Source organism: Sorghum bicolor, chromosome 1, assembly GCF_000003195.3.
Source record: "Sorghum bicolor cultivar BTx623 chromosome 1, Sorghum_bicolor_NCBIv3, whole genome shotgun sequence".
NCBI classification, from domain to species: Eukaryota; Viridiplantae; Streptophyta; class Magnoliopsida; order Poales; family Poaceae; genus Sorghum; species Sorghum bicolor.
Genome location: NC_012870.2, coordinates 68,203,786 through 68,226,307, shown reverse-complemented (window position 1 = coordinate 68,226,307; position 22,522 = coordinate 68,203,786). Strand labels below are relative to the sequence as shown.

General features: G+C 41.3%; 2 protein-coding genes across 2 annotated transcripts; both read right to left on the bottom strand.

Moving 5' to 3' along the window:
- On the bottom strand, positions 2,826-4,422 carry LOC8083993 (probable glycosyltransferase 4). The gene has a single exon (XM_002465333.2). It carries the CDS (start codon positions 4,265-4,267, stop codon positions 2,927-2,929), a length of 1,341 nt encoding a protein of 446 aa, XP_002465378.1. The 5' UTR covers positions 4,268-4,422; the 3' UTR covers positions 2,826-2,926.
- LOC8081083 (lon protease homolog, mitochondrial) lies at positions 7,470-20,266 on the bottom strand. Its single transcript, XM_021456493.1, has 20 exons — positions 19,859-20,266; positions 18,766-18,831; positions 18,426-18,653; positions 18,292-18,357; positions 18,161-18,202; positions 17,329-17,451; positions 16,753-16,851; positions 16,494-16,559; positions 16,326-16,412; positions 15,792-15,831; positions 15,548-15,719; positions 15,343-15,467; positions 14,455-14,585; positions 14,281-14,385; positions 13,980-14,093; positions 11,622-11,789; positions 10,614-10,715; positions 9,697-10,005; positions 8,698-9,219; positions 7,470-8,029 (listed from the first exon to the last, which is right to left on the bottom strand). Exons 1-20 carry the CDS (start codon positions 20,177-20,179, stop codon positions 7,841-7,843), a joined length of 3,075 nt encoding a protein of 1,024 aa, XP_021312168.1. The 5' UTR covers positions 20,180-20,266; the 3' UTR covers positions 7,470-7,840.

Genomic DNA, 22,522 nt, shown 5'->3' with positions numbered 1-22,522 from the left:
AAATATAGCTATTGTCTATTCCGGGTTTTTCGCTAGCCAAATATAGAAGACGACAATGACTCTCTAGAGTGCGCATGAGACTTAGCAAAACTGTTGGAAAGTAAAAAATATAGAAAGCGATTTTTATGCAAATGGCTCTCCAAATGATGATTTAGAGAGTGAAATTTAGAAAGGCTGTTGGAGATGCTCTATTAAACTATGTGTTTTATTTCCTTGAATCGGCTATAAGTGATTTTGAAGACGGTTTTGTCTTTTTCTTTTTTTATTTATTTTGGCTGAAATTTTGAAAATCATAGTAAATCATAAAATTATAAAAATAGAAAATCCAATTTTGTTAGACTCCATATAAGTAGATCTATACAATAAATATATAATATAGTATGCTTTAGTATAATGTTTTTGTTGTATATTTTGAACTATTATTTTTTATAATTAATTAGAAAAATTAGAAAAAACTCATAACTATAATTTTTATAGTTCAATTGTGGTAAAAAATTTTATTGTGGCCTAATTATTATATGATTAAACTGTAGTAAAAATTTTATCTTAGTTATAAAATTATTGGGCTTATGCTTGTTAAATCCAAATAATACTATAACTAAGTTATACGTTATTCAATAAGTATGATTTATACTATAGTTCAAACATAGAATAATTAGGCAACCATAAAAAATTCTACCACAATTAAACCATAGAAACTGATGTTGTGAATTATTCTAAATAATTATAGAAAAAATAGATCAAAAATCTACAACAAAAAGTTTATAGTAAAGTATACCATATTGTGTGTTCACTACGTAGACTACTCATGTAGAGTCCAACAAAATTAGATTTTCTATTTTATGTTTTTTTATTTACTAAGATTTTTTAAAAATTCAGCTGAAATAAATAAAAGAAAAGACAAAACTGCTTTTAGAACCAACAATGATGTAAAACACAAGGTTTTAAAATTTGAGAGAAATGGTTTGTCCAGTTTTAGAGTTTAGAAAAGAAAATCAAATTTTTACAAAAGTTGAAGAAGGAAAAGTGGACTTTTTCCTTCTCAGTTCGTTCATTGTGCGTCACACCTGTAGTGGTCATTTGTCTGTTACGGTACTTGCTACACTCTGGCCCTTTTGTAGTGTTTCGAATTCGGCTTCAGCTTATAGTTAGAAAAACAAGCTTCAAGATCTCCAGAAGCTTCACCAAACGGTCAACAGCAAAACGGCTTCCCGCGTGAAGCACCCATAGAGCTGGAGTCGCTTTTTGCACTGGAAATCTTGAAGCGGGAGCAAGAAAAATAAAATAGCTCCTACCCGCTCCTCTATTGACCCTGCTTGCCGAAGCCATAACCAAAATTTTACCGAACTGCATGTCCGCTAGAAAAGCCATAACTTAAGTCATAAAAAGTTCCCCTAATCCTAGTTACTAGTTAGTTTTGCCAAACAGGACCATAGGCTCCTTGCGTTCCTTCCTACCCATCATTGCGCGGCGAGGAGCTACCGATCTCACGTGATCCAAAATCCAAATGGCCATGCTGACCAGACTGCCACCTAGCTAGTAATCTGCTTCTTCTATTGATGCCTTGATGGTTAGCCAACACGTAGAGCTTCTGAGCTTACAGGCGTGATTACATATTTAGGCTTTGTTTGGATGTTGTCGGATTCACCTCAATCCACATGTGTTGGAGTGGATTGTGGTGGAATTTAGTTTAAATTTCACTCCAATCCACTCCAACACATGTGGATTGATGCGAATCCGACTACATCCAAACAAGACCTTACATGTGTTTGTTCAAACAGACCGAGTGGGAAATATGGAACAACCAATACAATCAGAAATTCAGAATGGTGTAAATAAGATAAGGATCCACGAAGGTGAACTGGTGAAGTAGACCGTATTGTGCGTCAGGCCCCGTAGTGGTCATTTGTCAGTAGCCCCAAATCAGGCGCCCTCCTTTGGATTTGAGTGCTCTCTCCTATTTTTTTGTTGACCCAATAAATTTCTTCCACTCTAGCAGCAGCTCCTAAACAAAAGCCTCTAAAATCCATATCAATATACAATGACATGCGAGAGACCACACGTCATTGAGTTAAGCCTTTCTTTACCTCATCCTCTCTCTCTCTATGGGTGTGGCTATGGCTCCCGTGCTCGTCGTACTCACCATGGCTCCCGTGCTTGTTGGAGGGAGGCACTCGTCAGAGGGACAAGCTTGCGCCACGGCCGGAACGAGCTCTCGCTAGGCAAGGGCTGCGCCAAGGAGAAGGCCATGCCGAGGGAGGGTCGGTGTCGAGGAGGAGACGGCGCCGGGGCAGTGGTTGCACGGGTGGGGACCTGTCGGGGGAATTTTGAGGGCTGGGTCAAGAGCCAATAGGAATTAGGACTGGTGGGAGGATTTTGTTGGCCCAATAATTTTGGGATCCATAGTAGAGGCCCTGCTGGATTTGAATTTTGAGTTGGACACCCATATTCAGCTATTGAGGCTCAAGTAAAGGCCCTACTAAAGTTGCTCTTACACTATCATAGTATCACTCCCTGCTATCATCCTGCTGCAAGCTGCCATTGTGTGACAACATGACCAATAACAAGACTAACAATGGTTGTTAATATACAAGGACTGCAAATACCCCTAACCCCCCCACCCCCCTCTACAAGACATATACACCATAGTAGAGCAGTGATGACTAATACCTGTGTTTACCCAAAACTACTTCTGATGCAATTCAGTGGTTATTGCTTATAAAACACAATTGGGAACAATCCAGTCATCAGTAAAGAAATGAATTTTGGGCACAATGAGAATCAGGTCATCCTTTAAGAAATGAATTTTTGTGTAATAATCCTATAAAAGACGCGCATGTTACACCCCTCTTACCACATTGACATCGAGGCCGCAGAATCTCCAAATTAAATTAACCAATGCAAAACCTGCAATGTACTTCACGAATCACCAGGGCCTAGCCGCCCTGAACGTCGGGTGCAAGAGCCGGCCGATCTCCACGTCGTCCGCGTCCAGCGGTCCTCCGGTATCGTTCCGCACGCGCCGCACGGCGGTGGTGTTGAGCGACTCGTGCTCGAACCCGTACAGCCTCAGAATCTGGTCGTCGGCGAAGTTGAGCGCGCGCTCCATGCCGCGCCGGCACCGCGATGCCTCGTAGCTCGCGTACTGCCCCCCGCACGGCTTGCACCCGACGAAGTGCGTCACCAGCGGCCACCGCTCGCCACCGCCGCCCCCCGGCGTCGCCGTCGCGTCCCGCCGCATGTCTTCGTATCTGTCCACGATCGCCAGCCAGAAGCCGTGCAGACTGTACGAGCCCTCCAGGAACGTCTTGTCGCCCCACCTGCCGCGCTCCGTGACGAGCAGGTAGACGAGCGCCGACTGGTCGTCGGCCTCGTACGACGGCCGGTCCGACAGCGCCTTGCCGAGGACCTTCCCGTACTCGTACCGCACGGGGCCGCGCGGCCCCATCCGCGCCCACGCGTCGAGCAGGTCGAGCGACCACTGGCAGTTGCGGATGATGAAGCTGCCGGCGTTGATGCCGAGCCAGCTCTTGGCGGCGTACACCTTGTCGTCCCAGCCCGGAACGACGAGGTTGTGGCCCGCGTATTTCCCCCACGGCGGCTCGAACAGCATGTCGGTGAACACGACGTCGGAGTCCACCCACCACAGGAGCTCCGTCTCTGGGTGCGCGAGCATCAGCGCGCGCAGGATGGGCAGCTTGGTCCAGAACCCCGACAGCTCGGCGTCGAGCACGGCGTTGCTGTAGAAGACGTCGAAGCCGTGGACGCGGCAGTAGTCCACCTTGTTCTTGAACGCGCGGAGGAGGACGTGGTCGCCGTCCGCGTTCCCGCACCGGCGCGGCGACGACCCGGTGACCACGAGCACCCGGGGCCTCCCCGGCGCGACGAAGGCCGGGAACCGCGGGTTGTCGTGGAGCCACCTGGCCCTGCGCGCGTCGTAGTCCGACACGGCTGCGCCGAGCGTGTACGGCGGGTCAGTCAGCTGGCGCGGCGGCGGCAGCGGGAGCCGCCGTTGCTCTTCGTCGCTTTTGGCACCGGCAAGAACCGGAGACCTTGGTGGCGTCGACGAAGTGCGCTCGTGCGTGGGCGCGCTGGAGGGCTCGTCGTCGTCGTACTCGATGCGGATGCGTGGGAGCTGCCACTGCAGGTCGGGCGACGTGAGCATGAAGAGGGCGAACGGTGCGACGAGGAAGAGGACGAAGGGGATGATCGGGACGGGGAGCAGCCGTTGCTGCCGCGGTCGCCGGTCGTCGTCCTCAGACGACATCGTCTTCGTCTACGACCGGAGCTGAGGCCGGAGAGCTCGCGTCCCGTAGGTCGCTGGATCGAATGCTCGCCGGCGTCGGTGCAGACGTGGAGTGCAGTACGTGCCAGAGACCTTAATACTAGAGAAGTATAGGTGATGCGTTGGGTTCGGAAGTTTCGTTGTTTTACTCGACGGAACACATTGTGCGCCGGCTGGAGTTGGGAGTCTATGTTAATGTCTGCCAGACTGCCACTGGGGATTACACCGTTGGCCGGCCGGCTGGCAATTTGGCTATCAGAAATTCAGAATAGCATGTGACGTGATGCGTGTGAATTTCTATATGTGTGACACACCGCATTGGTCGTCCCTAATTCGGGTGCCAACTAACCTATCAAGCAAACTGGAAGGCTAAACTGAATGAGAACATTCATTTCATTCCTCTTTAGACCGTGCCAGTACGTAAATGCTTCAAGTGATTTCAGAGAACGTAGCTGGCCAGCTAGCAAACTGCACATATTCCCGCTGTTACGCACATATCAGCCTGTCACGAACGATCATCTCTCTCTTTTCCTGCTCATTTTTAGCAAACATATTGTCATCTGATTTGTTTGTATGTGTGATCGGTTGCCGTAGCATGAATACAATCAAGGACGATGCACTGTTTGTTTGAGTAGATCGAGAAATTATTATTGCTCTTTAAAGATTGCAAGGGGATGTTTGGGTGAGGTAGTTTTGAAAAAAAAATGGTATCACAAACAGGGAGGGTTTGCCAAATGTTTGATTGGGTCATCTCTACGGCAACAATGTATAATCGAGGTCAATGATTCCTGTGAACAATGGTTTTCCTCCCAAATTGGCCCCTATAAAAGCTGGCTCTGACTCTGATCACAGAATTGTGGTTTTATAAGCTATAAAAAGATACAACAAAATCATGATTTTAAAAAAGGCATGGTTGGGGTTTTTTAAATTCCCAAAAAAACGACGTATTTTATAGAACCATAGTATTTTATATTTTAATACTCTGCAAATACTTTGCATCCAAATAATGTATAAATCGACAGAAAAAAATGAGTTTGAGCCCTCCGAAAATGGAAGTGAAGCGTACATCTATACATCATTGGGACCTAGCTTTCCGTGTCGCCATATGATGTCTGCTGATGTGTGTTAGCGTGTGCATGCTTAGTGCCTGTTTGAATTCACTAGTCTGATTAATATTTAACAACTCTTGGCACTATTGATCAAAATATAGCTATAAAGGGATGCTAATTGTTTAAATATTTCCAGCAACATATTAACAACTTATAAGCAAGTGGATCCAAACAACCTCTTGCTAATAATTAACTAATAGTTACTAACTTTTTAGTTATTAGCTAAAAATACTAGTGAGGTGGCTGACGTAGAAAAAAAAACGTGCATGATGCTATTTATACAACTTGTTCGCTTGAGCTTATCAGCTGAATCTGTCAACTATTCAGCAGTATTTTTCTCTCATAATAAATCAGCGAATAATACTTTTTGTCATGTCTTATCAACAAACAAACAAGACGATATATTTTGGACATGTTTGATTCCATCTAACTGATAGTTAGCTACTAAAAATCGGATTATTTCCTATTTAAATCCTGTTAACTAATAAACTAGCTAATATCTTAGCTACCATCCACTAACAATTAGTTACTAGCTGATTTCTACCAGCTAACACAACTAGATAGTTAGGTGAATCTAAATAATTAAGACCTTAGTAAGGGTACGTTGGATACAAGAGCTAAGCTAGTTAAAAATTAACTAAAATTAGCTATAGTGCATCAAAATAGGAGAGCAAATAGGTAGGCTATTTTTTCTAGCCAAGTATTCAACTACTCCCTCTGTTTTTAAAAGCTTTAATTCCTAGAATTGTCTTAAGTCAAAATTTTTAAACTTTAACCGAATTTCTAGAAAAAACACTAAAATCTATGGCACCAAATTAGTACCATTAGATTTATCATAGAATACATTTTCATAAGAAACTCAATTTATGTCACAGATATTGATACTGTTTTCTATAAAATTGGTTAAACTTAAATTTTTTTGACTAGCATGGAATCTAGTAATTGAAGCTTTCAGAGAGACAGAGCAAGTCGTTAGCCAATCATAACTAATTTAAGCTAAGTTTTAGCCCTAACTAGTAACTAGGTATGTATATCAAAAGGAAAAAGTCTACATAACCCCCCAAACTATCAAGGATAGACTACTTCACCCCCCGAACTATAAAACCGGATATTCTACCCCCTGAACTTTCAAAACCGGTCAAATAACCCCCTAGAGTGGTTTTGGATTGTGGTTTTGTCTTTTTCTTTTTTATTTATTTCCGCTAAATCTTTGAAAAATCATAATAAATCATAGAAAAATTATAAAATTAAAATTTGAATTTTTTTGGACTTAAGATCTACACAATGAATATATAATATGGTATACTTTAGTATAAAGTTTTTGTTGTAGCTTTAAATATATATTTTTCTATAATTAAATTGAATAATTGATATATGCAGTTCCTATGATCCAATTGTGGTGAAATTTTTATGGCGGGCTCATTATTGTATGATTGAACTATGGTAAAAGTTTCATACCCAGTGGATCACGTATAACTTAGTTATCAATTTATTTAGCTTTATTCTTGTTAAATCTATGCTTTATTTATAACTAAGTTATACGTGATCCAATGAGTATGAAATTTTTACTATAGTTCAAGCATACAATAATGAGCCCACCATAAAACTTTTACCACAATTGGACCACAGGAACTGCATATATGAATTATTCAAATTAATTACAGAAAAACATAGATTTAAAGCTACAACAAAAATTTTGTACTAAAGTATACCATATTATATATTCACTGTGTAGATCAACTCATCACGAGTCTATAAAAATTAAAATTTTCATTTTATGATTTTTTCATAATTTATTATGATTTTTCAAAGTTTCAGTAAAAATAAATAAAAAAGAAAAAGACAAAACCACCCTCCAAAACCACTCGAGGGGGTTATTTGATCGGTTTTTAAAGTTGATGGGGTAGAATATCCGGTTTCATAGTTGGGGGGTTGAAGTAGTCCACACTAGATAGTTTAGGGGGTTATGTAGACTTTTTCCTATATCAAAAAGCCCTAAATAGTACTCCCCCCGTCCTAAAATAAATATTATTCTCACTTTCCAGAAGTTAATTATTTTTAACTTCGACCATATATATGAAAAAATTATTATTTTTGATAATATCAGAACTTACAATGGCCAGGTTACATACATACACCACTGGGGAATTATGTACAAGTTAGACAATGATTACACTTATGCATTCCCATTGTTTCTGAGCTTTCACATAACAATTAATTTACCAGAAGGGAAGGGGGCAACTTGTCAAGCTATATTGGCATTAGCACTACGCTCTTGCAAGAATTTATTTTATGTTCTCATGTCGTAAGATGTGCCCAAAAACTTGTGAGGGATGTTAAAAGTTTCTGTGAAGCCAGCCATTATCCTCATATTGAAGAAGCTCGATTGCTTTAAATCTGTTGTTTCCAAGAATTGAAATGGAAAATGAACTCTAGCAGTTAATCACTAGCTTTCCTGTGTCTTGGTATCATTTGCAAAAGCTATATCATATATTTCGCTGTATTTGTCAACAAAGTGGACTTCAAGACCTTCTTTCACATTAGAAGCAAGTTCATCAAAATCCCTTCGGTTTGCTGATGGGAATATGATTGTCTTTACCCCACTTCTCCTTGCAGCAATGGTTTTCTCCTTCACCTAAGAGACATTTCAGTGACAGTAATAATAGCAATATGATAATCTCACAGTAGGTTGCAAACAATGTAAGTACGCATGTGAATGGTTCAGAGCTTTTGAATGCGTAATTGATGTTATTACATGATACATTTATGAAAACTTCACCGTAAATGTTATGCTATGGAAGGAGGTAAATTAATTTAGACAACTTATCTAGTCGAGAAGTACTAGGAAAAGTTAGATAGTTCTATTGATTGTCTATTTCCTAGTTCCCTAAGTTAGTAAAATAGTACCTCTTATATAAAAGGTAATCTAGTCCATGATTATGGGGGCCAATCAAGAATTCAATCTAGGAAAGGGTTTTTCCCACCCATGGTCAGAGCATATTCTAGATGGAGAAAGACCATAGATTAGAGCATGATCTGCCCCTATTTCATTGTATTCATCTGGTTCTATAATATGTAGATAACTCATCAATTACCAGAATTCAAATGACATGGGATAGAATATTTCAGATCATACTCATTTGAGAAGTCTAGGGGGAGCAGGCACAATCATGAAATCAAGATTTGCTTTTACTGACAATATCATTGCACCTGATTTTGAAAGACAAGAAAAAGAGTGCCAATGTGTATAGCATGTAAATTCCTACCAAACCAGAAAGCAAATAAAAAGTGTTAAAACCATACCCCACCGATTGGAAGAATTCGTCCAGTTAGAGTTACTTCACCAGTCATTGCCAAGTCTTTCTTCACAGATTTCCCCATGGCTAAGGACAACATCGATGTTACCATGGTGCACCCAGCGCTCGGCCCATCCTTTGGTGTGGCGCCAGCAGGAACATGCAAATGCAGCTTTGACTTTGCAAAGAAGGGATTATTTGGTTCTTTCTCTAGTAATACAGCTCTACAAACTGTATGTGCAATTTGGGCGCTCTCTTTCATGACATCGCCAAGCTGACCTGTCACAACAAGTGTGACCTTGCCTTTGCTTTCCTCTACTTTTGCTGTCTCAATGTATAAGGTCGAACCACCCATAGCATTCCAAGCTAAACCCATGACCACTCCAACAGGAGTCTGATTGTATATGCGCTCTGCTTGGAACACAGGCTTCCCAACAAAATTACCAAGATTTGATGCATTGACAACAACTTTCTCCTCAGGCTTGTCTACAAGCACTTCCATAGTCCTATGTGTGCTTTCATTGTTGGCCTACAAAAAAGTATTAAAGAACAGTTTAATTAGAGCACAAGCCTTAACCACACAAATCAGTCAAACCTATGCTAGTTAAGGCATCCATCTGCAATTTGTAATTGCCTTGGGTTTTATTTACTGGAGATCTTAGACACGATAATCAGCCAGAAATTGTGAATGAATACCATCTGTTGCAGTACATTACTAACAAAAACAGTGTCATAAAGGCTACCAGAAAATAGAAATAAGAGCATAAGCATATCAAACTTCCATCACAGGAAAGTGGATAATCATCACATGCCAAGAACAAAAAAAAGTTTGATTTTTACCTGTAGCTTCCCTGTCTGGTTCTAACTAGGTACAGAGCCAGCAGTTAGTGCATGACATTGTCAACAATCAAGTGCACAAGGGGCCAGCATAGTCATTGCACATTTACCATAAAGAGTGCAAGATTTTAGTTCCATTTGTAGGAAATTACAAAGGTAGTCATATTACCTCTGGTATCTTAAAAGTATTAGATAGTTTGGCTGTCTCTTCTGCAAAAGTTTTTGCAGGTGCTTCATTCAAATGCTCATTGTGGCCTACTTTCGACTCTGTTGTTAAAGGCACCACATCAATATTATCAAGAGAAGAATCAATTGGGCCCACGTCCACTGAAGCATCTTCTGCGATAGAATTCTTCAAGTTCTTATCTTCTACTTTTGTTGCAACATCAAAATTGAATGACTTTTTATCTTCTTCTACTACTGTGATATCTCGAGGTGGCTCATTTGATACCCCTTGACGGACAAGTTTCAGAGCTATCTGCAAAGGTTGAATCAGGGATGACAAATGAAAACGTCTGGTTACTGGTAGATGAAAAGGATGCAAAAACAAGGACACGGTATTAGTAGCCATGTCTTCAACACATCATTTTCTATCATTATTATTTGCCCTTTCAGTTACAGATGATCAAAATTGAAGTGATTTCTTGCTACCAAGTACTAAAAATGGGATATATGTACAAAGATGTCTTCCAGTAACTCCCTTGAAATAACTACTCCTAGTCCTAGTTACTGGAAGACATCTTTATAAGTTAAAATGCACACCGTTTTTTAAATAGCAATCAAAGTTGTAAAATGTGTGAACTACAAGCTTACAGTTACATAAGTCATTCTCTGTATACAGATAATAGCACACAGATTCTATGACACTCTAAAAAGGAGAGATTTTCAAGATAACAGACTCATACAAAGATTCATATCACTGACTGGTGAGTTGCAGGTCAGTCCAGGCCTATTAGTCAATGAAAATGGCATATGCTGGTTACATAATAGACTGAGCTATTAAACAACATCTTCCTTTTTTCCCCCTAAAATAGGATAAGCAACAAATGAGGGTTCAAAATTGTTTAAGATGAAGGCATCACTCACCTTTCGATAAATTTTTTCAATCTGTTTTTGAAGGTTCCGCACACCAGCTTCGCGGCAGTAGTTTTCAATAAGAGCAAGAAGAGCATCATTTGTGACCTCAACCTGAGCATGTACTAAACCGTTAATAAATTAGCTGTAAATAAAAAAAATACAAGGCAGAGGAAACTTTATAAGTGCATTAGATAAATGCATATACAGTTTGTTAGTATTTTAACTCGGCAAGAAAGCTAGGAGGTCCTTGTTCTTCTTGTGACTTTTTCTCAAAACCTCATACTTGTGACAAACCATAGTTCATCATTGTGGTAAGCACCACCTGGATGATAGCCGCGTGGTGGCAGAGAATGGGAAGGGACTAAGATTGGGATGACGTTACCTAGGCTGGTGAACACTGCCACTGCCAGTGCCGTGTCAAGTGTCATTATTTTTTTTGGTGGATGGGTGTTGCCAGCAGGGGGGATTTTTTTGGGTGCCACCAGGGTTTGATCCCTAGCTGACAGCTTGCACACCTAGAGAGCTAGTCTATGAAAGTGTTTTTTGTGGATTTTGATGGATGATATTACATGTAAACATTTGCATTTATTAACAAAGTTTTAGTTGTATAAAATAAGATTGGTCTATTACTAAGAAATCCTTGGCCCTGTTGGGGGAGCTGTAGCTTTTCCAAAAGCGCCTCCTGGAAAAGCTCGGGAAGCTGCTCTGAGGAAGCTTCTCTGCTTTTACTAAAAATTGCAGCTTTTAGAGCTCTTGTCTGCTTGAAGAAGAGCTTCTGGTTTTTTGAGCTTTTTGGAGAAACAAAAGCTGCAAAAAGCTCCCTCAAACAAGCCAATGGCTTGTGCTTTGCTTGTGTTGACTGGACAGTGAACTAGTTGCTCGTGCTTTGGTTGCGTTAGACTTATTCTCTGTGCAACATTTGTAGAATACTAAGCAAATCATATTTTTTTACACTAATACATTTTTGCGAGCTTTCCCTTAGTGTTCTCCTGAAAACAGTAGAAAAGCAGCATATACCTGCTCAGGCTTGATGCCACAGGCCTCCCTTGTGTTTTTTTCTAGATAATCCCTAGCAATATGCATCTTCTCGTCAGTTATATAACCGGCAATGGCAATGATTTCCATCCTGTCCAGCAGAGGGCTTGGTATCATCTCAATGACATTTGCAGTGCAAACAAAAAGAACCTAATTTTACATAAAGACAGATGTCAGCCTATAATAAAATTAACACAATTATTGTCCACATTAAATGGAAACACTTATCGGTAAAGTTCCTCGCGAGGATAAAAGGCTGTACTATAATTATTCAATCATCACAATAAGGCCAGTCTCAAAGGCTGTACTATAATTATTCAATCATCACAAGAAGGCTGCCGATCTGCGTCTGCTGCAAGGTGGGCAAGCGGCCTGCGGCCGGCTAGTGTGCCCCTACACTCGCACTCCTGACGGCCGATGTAGAGTGCATGGCCACCAGTGTTGATCCGGGTCTAGAGCTCAGTCTGCCCAATCCGCCCGTGGCAGGGGTGGACGGGGCGGCGGCTGTCTGAGGCTGCTGGTGATGTCGATTGCGAGTCGCCTGTGCTGCGGATCTGGTGGCCGGGGATGACGGCAGCCAACAACCTTCTTGGCATAGTGGTGGTGTTGATGTTGCTGCGGTCATGGTGCCCATGCTGGCGGCTTCGACCTTTGTCATCAATGTCGCCGCTACAGGTGCTATGGGTGGCCTGCTCTGGTGGACGTTAAACAACTGGGTGAAAACCTTGCCCGGCTCGCCTGGGCCTGTGGCGGTGGCGCAGCCTGCGCCATGTTTCCTTCTTGAAGGCGTCGTTGAAGCTCCTGTCCATTGGGGTAGGCTGAGATCGAGAGACCTACTCGTGTGCTTCTGCTAGCGTTGTTGGCGTCTGCGGATTTCAAGGTCCTTCCTGAAAGCTTCGTTGGAGCACTACTGCAGCCCATCTCCTGCCACTCTCGTTGGAGTCGTCCCTTCTTGACTGTGCCTGTGTGTGCCTCGTGCTCGTCTTTGCAATGGTTTGTCCAGCCTGCTTGGTGTCGCCGCCGTCGTTCCTCTTCGCAGCGGCTACCTGGTCGCTGGCGGACACTGTCGTTTTCTACTTCGCAGTGGCTACCTGGTCGCTGATGGTACTGGTTCTCTACTTCGCAGCGGCTACCTGGTCGCTGGCGGATTCTGTCATCTTCTGCTTTGCACCGACTACCTGGTCACTTGCGGACCTACCGGTGGATGCTTTGCCACCGTGGCTTAACCCACCCTCTGTTGGCGACCATTGCGTGGATGTATTTTCTTTTGTAGGCATAGTCAGTTGGTGTTTTGTGGTGGGGTCGCTCCTCCCCTCATGTATTCTTGCTATTTGTTTGTGTCTTTAGGATTCCACCGGTAATCCTAGGACTACTTGTGAGTTCTTTTGTATCCATGCTCCGGCCTTTCTTTTGGCCTTTCCTCTTAATAAAAAACACGTTAAAGACCCGATCTAAAAAAAGCTACATCCAGGAGATAGTGATTAAGAATGTAGAATGTATACCCCTAATTATGAACTTATCCATATTCCTTGTCACACACACTCACACCATATTATGGGGATATTTACATCTAAACTGCCACAGAATGTGACTTGTAACCTGTCCTTTTTAACTCCAATCTTTTCACTATTTTGTCACACCTTTACCGACCCTCTTTGCCTTGTCGTTTTCTTCATTCATCAGCCATGGAGGCCGGTGATGGAAGCATACCCAAAACAACAACTATATCCAAACAAAGTGCAGCCTCTACAACCACCCACCGAACCCAAGAACAAGGCCTAAGCCACATCCATCGTCTCCGAGCAAGAGGCCCCTCAGCCACTGCCCACTCTTGTGCAATGCTGTCGCGGCAGATGTGAGACCCAGTGACGACATATGAGAGAGAGGATATATAGGAACTAAATAAACTGAGGTTTTCAGGCAGGCCTATTCCTTTTTCTGACTGGGTTGGGCTTCCGGCCTTGGAAAGCGCAAGCTTGATTGGGTTGATCTTATTGTTTTTAATAGTCTCTGAGGCATAACTATACTTAGCAAGGGGCAGCTTTGTCAAGGTGGGAAGCAGGGACTTAGAAGGTGAGAGACCATATCATCAATAAAGGCAAAATACAGAGAATACAGTTTTGGAGTGCAAAACATTGGATTATCATCTATATTAGGGTAACCACGAAATGTCATTCTATAGAATGGCACATACTAAGTCCCTATGTTTACGATGTTATTGTCTGGAATGAATTCTTTTTAGCAGACAGAGAATGAAATACTGATTTCGATTTCAATTGGAAGTGACCATAACAAATTGAGCAGCTAAAAGAGAATCACTTATTGAAGTACTGGACCAACCTTGGATAAGTCAACAGGGACATCTAGATAGTGATCAAGAAAGTTAGCATTCTGTTCGGGGTCAAGAAGTTCCAATAGTGCACTGGCTGGATCACCTGAATGCCCTTTCCCAAGCTGGAGGCAGGAAACAACACAACCAGTAAGGTAGTATACAATAACCCAGATTACCAGATGAACCATGAAAATTGCTATATAAAGTAAATCTTGTACACCATATAACAGCAAGTAAAATATAATGGCACTTCAGTTCCTAAAATGAAGCAATAATAGCGACTTTTAAGTCAAAGATGCGCACAAATACCTTGTCAATCTCATCTATCAAAACTAGAGGATTTGATGTTCCTACTGATTTCAAACACTGAACAATCTTCCCTGGCATTGCCCCAACATATGTCCGCCGATGACCCTAAAATGGTCTGAAAATTTTACTCGGTAGCAATCATGATCTGTTAAATGCATAACATGCATAACAAACCTTAATTTCTGCTACATCGGTCAAACCTCCAACAGAGAATCTGTAGAACTTCCGGTTTAGTGCACGTGCAATTGAACGTCCAATACTAGTTTTTCCAACTCCAGGTGGCCCAGAAAGACATATGATCTTACCTGCAGTGAAAGAGCAAAACAGATATTTATTGCTACAGTTAGGAGGAAAATTGTAGAACCAGGTTACATACAATTGTTGATTCGAATTAACAGGAAGTCAGGAACTAGAGGAGTATTACATAAAGCATATTTTTTTTCTTAATGCCTTGAGATCCCAGTTCTCCAACACTAGAGCATACATTGAGCATCTGGCCAGGGAAGAGAACTAAGAAATAGCAAAGCAGTTGAAAGAAAATATAAAATTTTATTTCCAGCAAGAACCATGACTTTTGATCAATGTGTGACAATACGAAGTATGTAATTCAGTAATTGTTTCAATTAAGATACAATTAGCATAGATTTTAGGGCTTTATAAAGAGCGCTCATTCAGCATAAAACAAGTTTAGAACATTATAATAGGAAAATCATATGGCACCCCCGTCAGCTAAAATACCATGTTACAATGTTTCAAAAATCATAAAAATAATCAAGTGTAGCCTTCAATTCAGTTTGGAATCCATCTTTGATGCTGAGATTAAAAAAACCAGAAGTGTCACTGTCAGCAAATGAACAGTGCCATGTTGATTGCTTGTCTATTTTGCTTCTTGGCATCTAGGATGAATTTCAAACTGAATTGTTGCGGCTATACTTAACTTTATGTGTGCTACATTTATGATTTTTGTGATAATTTTTGAAACATCATGGTATTTTAGCTAACGAGGGCGCCAGACCCCTAGGCACCAAATCTGCACTCATTATAATATGGAACAAATCAGACCTTGTGAACTTCCTCTCAACTTTCCAACTGCTATGAATTCCAAAATTCTTTCTTTGACATCAGCTAGACCATAGTGATCTTCATCAAGAATATGTTGAGCGTGGTGCACATCAAAGTTTTCATCACTGCCATAGACAGAGAAACCAACACATAAGGACATATCTATCCATCCAATATATTTTTAAAAAATACAGACAATACAAACCTGTAATCTCCCCAGGGCAACACGGTTAGCCAGTCTAAATAATTGCGGGTTACACTGAACTCACTGGAGCTAGCTTCTAACAGCTGAAGCTTAGTGAGCTCCTCTTCAATGACTTGTAAGACATGAGGGGGGCACTTGTCTTTTTTTGCTTCAATCCTTTCCCTAAATTTTTCTGCAAGATTGATAATGGAAAATCGATTTTTAGTTGGCACAACAACGAAATACCAAGTTTTTAAGAACAAACCTGATAAAGCTGTTTTATCATCTGTCTCCAATCCTAGCTCCTGCATACATCAGGCATACTAAGCAATGAAACATTATCAAACTAGAAGCTAAACATCATGTCAAACAAAATGAAATCAACCCAAAAAAAAAGAGTATTACCAGGCGAGGTAAACATCTAACATGAATGACGAATTATATAATGAACATAATATTACGTATTCACGAACCAAGGTACTGTACAAGAACTCAACAGAAGGAATATAGTTTATTATCATGGATTCTTGATGGAAGCTGTGTATGAATAATCAGTGAGCTAGGGAAGAAGCACAAACGTGGGTGCTGGCTGGTGCAGTGGTGCCAGAGGTCTTGTGCCTGGAGTTGAGTTTGGTATAATAAGCTGTGTGTACTGCAGGTCGACCATTCACAGTTCAGTGGCACTATCATAATGTAATTTGTGTTGTATCCTAAGACCTCTTTCTCCTTAATGCAATGATACTCAGCTCTCTTGCGTATTTGAGAAAATAAAAACAAGGAACAACAATGTCAGCACTACCTTCTTAATTGCTTTAAGCAACTCATTCAACAAGTAGCGGCGCTGTTCTCCAGTAATTTTTTCTTCAATTGTTTTTGCTATGGATTCCTGATGACATTTATAGAAGTATAATTAAAAATAAAGAAGGCACTTGAAATGTGGTTGTCTGCCTATGAGATCAGCATTTACCTGCAACCTACTAATCTCTAACTCCCTCTTTATCAACTCAAGAGTCAACTTCAACCGTTTGCATACCTGTTTGAAAATGAATGAGTTGGAATTTTGGATAAAAGCGAAAGAAAAGATGCCAGGTAGCTAATAGGTAATAGTTAATAAGTCAGATACCAAATGTCATTCAGAAGCAGTACAGAGATAACATAAAAAAAAATATTTATCTGCATGCATAACATGGTTAATATGTAAAAGGAGATTCCATGAGAACCCTTACATCTAACTCTTCAAGAACTTCCTGGCAAAGCAACTTGTTGGCGCCTGAAATAGCAGCACCAAAATCTGCTAGTCTTGGGTAGTTGAAGTCACCCATATGCTGTGGAAAAAGTAAGAACATATTCACAATGATGAAATCAGCCTAACATTTAAATGCAAGTACAATCTGGAAATTACACACAAGGAAAATATGTCATGGAAGGGGAGCAGTGTTGGTTTAATTTATTGACCAGTAACCACATAGATGACAAATACTGAACATAATAATAATAATATATAAATATATTGAAGCCACATACTCTGTGGACTGTGGTAATGATGACTATGAGCATCTACAGTGCCTAGTATTAATATCTTGTTTATATTTAACTAAACAATGAAAACAAAAGGTCAAACAGACATTAAGACTTATATAATGTCACTGCCGCATACTATAAATGAGTGACAACACAGGGTTATACCATGGCACAAACACAACCCTTTAGGTTCTGTGCAGAAATAGCATATTTACATACAAATAAACAAAACTAAAATCATTTTGATTTACACTAAAGGTAGGATTATCAAGCAAGGCAACCTGGGTATAGGCTTGAACTTGATTCTTCCAAAGGGAGTTTACCCTGAGAACATCCCTTAAAGTGGATATAACTTCAAAAGACATCGCCTTTATGACATCATCATCCTTATCATAAGGTAGTTCCTGTAGAATGGACGCTAAGTAATAAGAACTGAATACTTTTCAAATCTGAGTACATATTCAATTGGTGCCAAAAAGTGGCACACACCAATAACAAATTTCAAAGAATATTTTCAACTTAGTAAGGCATGCAGTCACAGGAACAGGGAGCAAACTTTAGTGAGACGAATCTCATCCATAACAATGCAGTAAATTATAAACCCATCTGAAGCCAAATTTTAGTTGAAAATGCCCACCTTGTACCTTGTATCACAAGTGAAAACAGCTCATTTTTCTCTAGATAGATAGGAACAAGATTTCTTTTATTGTTTCTATCTGTCTCTTCAAGAAAAAAACACGAAGATATTTTTTTATGGACTGTGTTGATTTTCATATTATCTTTTATAAAACTCTAATAAACACATAGTCCAAGCCTATTTGAGAGTTGCCAAGCAGGATGGAGGCAGGGGGTTACGAGGGGTAGCCCTGCACCCCTGCCCCCCATATGCTCTATGTACTCCATGTCTGCACACACCAAATGCTGCATAAAACAGTTTAATTTGTTATAAAATTTGGCGTTTTGTTCCACTCTGTTATATAGAAGGTACTAATTGCCCCCCTTTATATAGTTTGTTCTGACTCCGTCCCTGTTTCCAGGGTTTGAAGCCTTTGCAGATCTGTACATTGATAAAGTTTGAAGATGGAGACACTACAATAGTTATGGTATATGTACCTTCAGATGATCAACCTTAACCGTAAGTGGCTCATCCACAACCTGTATAGTTTAGTTTTTATTAACATACAATGACCAAAAAAAGAAGTGTCAGAGAAACTAAATAGGAAGCAGCGAGGAGTTTAACTAACAATCTCAGATGTACGTATACGATGGTGACCAAGTAGCACCACCAGATTTCCTTGAATTCTTGTTATCTAAAGCACATTTCAAAATCATCAGAGAAAGATATGTCACCCACAAGCTTTGCAAAACTACCAAGTACCTGGGCAAGAGTGCCAACATCATGAAGATTCTTCAACAATTCCTTCCCTTTCAATTCATGAATGCTATTACCTGATTCTGAACCAGTTGCGTTCAAAAAAAAGGTATCTGATTCTGAACTGATCACAGCATAGGGGCCAGTCTCTTCCTCATCCTTGACAAGAAAGGCCCCAGCATATGGTATAGATCTTTTGCTATTTTCAACTAAAGCTTGCAACAGCTTTGGGTCCTGAGGGAAATGAAGGGCTATATTACCAGTACGAAGGCACAAAAACATAGAACATAGAAGAAGTGGTATGTGAGGAACTGATTTATATCTTGTAAAATGATTCGCAAGATACCTTTACATAGACTGGCATGTAAAATCCTGGAAATAGTGGTCGCTGTAGCAAAGGCAAAGCTATGACCTATTTGGCAGCACCATAAGAATGGAATGAGAAGAGAACCTGAATTCATAGCAGTAATACAAAACGGCTCCTTGTTTGCTGAAATGTACCAGTATTTCATTTCATTAAATTTTGAACACTAAATAACAAAAAAACAAAGACTTTTTAATTCAACTGGTAGGCTAGAGATGAAACCCAACAAAAGCCACCAATAAAGAGAATAAAAAGTTCTTATGGAAAAGGCCAATGAAACAAACTTGATAGCTCATAGTACTGGCATTTACTGATAAAAGCAGGTGGCAGGCCACAAATTATCTACTAAAAAATATTCTTATGTGATAACTCAAGAAATACTGGGCAGTATCAGATAAAAGCAAGCCAGAAATTATATACTGAACAAAAGAACAACCCCAGATGTCTTTCTTCTAGTGGCACATATAGCGAAACCTGATCTAATAATTTTCTCGGTCATACAAGACAACAGCAAGTTGTAGACACTCTGTTTTAACCTTTCCATTGAGTATATTGTCAGCAATAACCTCAAATAATTTGTTATCTAATTCACAAGTTCTGAGCACTGGCCACAGAGCAGTCACTTGATAACAATTTTTACTGCCCATAACCACCATTCCCTTTTCTCCCTCCAGACAAGAATACCCACTCTCAGTTAACAAAAAACAGACACACTAAGGAAACAGCAATGTGAATTTAGCTAATAATAACAAAAATAACTCAACCGGTGGTCATATAACAAAAATACCCACTGCATCATATATGATATCATTGTACAAAAAAGAATATCACCAAAACTTCAATATAGTTTCAATGTTTCCGGTTTCTAATAAGGTCGAAAAGAAAAATCATCCAACCGAGCTAAGTTCCGAAAACAAAACCTTTAGAAGAATTTTTTTTATAAAAAATCACAGGTATAGTTATCAAACAGCTGCCTGCCTTAGCAGAATTTGGCAAATAATTCGAAAAAAAACGGATGACGCAAACCGCAGAGAATAGCTTATTAATGGCGATCCAATTGTAAGAGGACGCGCACCGTGTGGCAATCCTCGGGGCGGAGGACAGCGGGCACGATCGCAGAGGCATTCTCCCCCTCGCCTTCCTCCCCAGACCCAGCCTCTTCGCCCTCCGCCGCGGAGGACGCTGCTTCCGAGCCGCTATCATCGTCGCCGGCGGCGGAGCATATGCACACTCTCCTCCCACGCACCGGGACTCCCCCGCGCCTCAGTGCCCTGAGAAGTGGCGACCTCGCCTCGGTACTCGCAAGCGCAACCCTCGCCGCCACAGTCACCGGCGCCAGTGGCCTCTTGGCGGCGAGCCGCGCCGGCAACCCTGCGACGGCCGCGGCGCGCAGCATTGGGTGCTCGTGCTTGGGCCTTGGGGCTGAGAAGACAAGGAAGGCGAAACCTTCCGGCGCGGGGATTTGTACCTTCGGTTTGTGCCTCCTCCCTCCTTCTCGTAAAGTTGTAGCCTTGCCTTGCAGGAGGTTTAATGCGTTTAGCTTGGGAGAAAAGAATGAAGGAGAAGAGGGTTAGGCCCTGTTTAGTTTCCCACCTAAAATTTTTTCATCCATCCCATCGAATCTTTGGACACATATATGGAACATTAAATATATATAAAAAATAAACTAATTACACAGTTTGGTTAAAAATCGCGAGACGAATCTTTTAAGTCTAATTACTCCATGATTAGCCTTAAGTGCTACAGTAACCCACATATACTAATGATAGATTAATTATACTTAATAGATTTGTCTTGCAGTTTCCTGACGAGCTATGTAATTTGTTTTTTTATTAGTTTCTAAAAACCTCTTCCGACATTCTTCCGACATATGCAATGTGACATCCAAAAAATTTTTATCTCCAATCTAAACAGGGCCTTAATAAACCCTCGTAAAACCCATTGCTGGGTGTACCTTTTCTGGTGGGACAGCACACAGCAGGATTTGATTTTGAATTTTCCGCGAATTGCATTTTACATTACCTTCATTAAATCAGTACTAGTTTTTTTTCATTCCATAGAGTCCATTTGGAAGAACGTGGCAATTTAGCCCTTTTTTGTGCAAAATTTTCACGTTCGGAGGGGGGCCTTTGAGGAGATTATTTCTGCTCATAACAAAACAACCTCCGTATAGCATTCAAGATTTTGTATTTTGCTTTAGCTTTACATTGCTATAGCCTTTTCGTGTTTCTCACCATTCCGAAGACAAAAGGTCAAGATCGATGAGGATGTTCAGTTTCAGTGTCTTGTTCTGAATTTGTGACAGATCGTTGGAAGATTGAAATGCTCAAGGAAAAGCTGCAGCGTGCAATTAGCATGCTTTGGACAACCAACAAAGCAAAGGAGTTTTGGGAGAGAAGCAAGAGATAAAGCACTTCCATACTTTCCCCCTAGTTCAAGTTTTCGCAAGACATATTCAGATTCGTTGTTTCCTATGCGCGAAGAAATCAGTGGTGGCCCTGACCTAAATTCAAAATGAGGTCTAAATTAAGTACTTTTTTAATTTCAAATTGTAAGTTATTTTAGTTTTTTTAAGTATATAATTTTTACTATGCACTTAGATTTAAGTCTACAAACTGCGACATGCACAAAAACGATGTCCACGGTAGCCTAATGTGTTGGCCTGTCCGATTTGCCCACTTACAGGTTCAGATTTGTTTCACTTTTTTTAACAGCGGCTTTCGCCCCTACGGAATCTCTACAACTAAAAAGACCCAAGTGGTATCGTCATACCCGAGCCGTCGGCCTGCCTCCCCTGCTGCGCCCTTCCTCTCGCCCATCTCGCCACCAACCGCCGCAGCTCCCTTCTTCTACGCAGCCCCCACGCAGGTTGACGCCACCCGCTCATTGCCGCCGGCTTGCCACCGGGCACACTCCAGGCGGTCGGGGCTGCCCGCTCTCTGCGCGCGCCGCCGTCGCCGCCGAACGCAAGCCACGCTCACCGACACTCGGGTCAGCCCGCTCCGTCGCCGCGCTCACCCATGCCCTCACGCCGCCGCACCGCCTGGAGGGTGCCACCGGTGACCACTCCGCGCTTGGAGATCCCGAAGTCTCGAATCGTCGCTGCCCTTCTCGCTCGCTCGAGGCACCTCCCTCCGGCCGCCGCATGCACCAGGAGTCCAGGACCACCTCCTCCAGTGGCTCGACCATATCAATGTGCTAGGTAACAACGCCCCTGCCCTGCCTTCTTTCAGCGTGTGGGGATGCTGCCCCTGATTAGTCCGATTGCATGGTGGAATCGATCGATTGAACGTTGAGCTGGTGCTAGAATCAGAGGATTAGGGTTGACAATCAGACATAGGTAATCTTACTAATGGTGCCACTAATTTATGATTGAGTAAAGTTTCCCCCATTCTATTCAGACATGAGTTTGACATATAGCTAGCTACATTTCCTTAGCTGATTGTGTATGTTCTGCTATTTTTATTTGCAGATCTGACTGCTACTAAGTTACCGAGCGTAAAAAAGTTTTGGTAAGCTTACCTTGCTACTCTATTATATATTAAGAATTGTGTTATGTGTTTTGGACAAAATCTGTAGCAATGAGTCTCCAATGAGCATATTTTTGTACATTGACAACTGAGTTGACCAGACCTAATCAAGAGTGTATTAGTTTGATTCCCCACCGGAGTGGGTTCTAAGATTGGTCTTTCTGGAATCCAATATTAAGGTCTGGTCCATACTAAAAAAAGATGTTTTA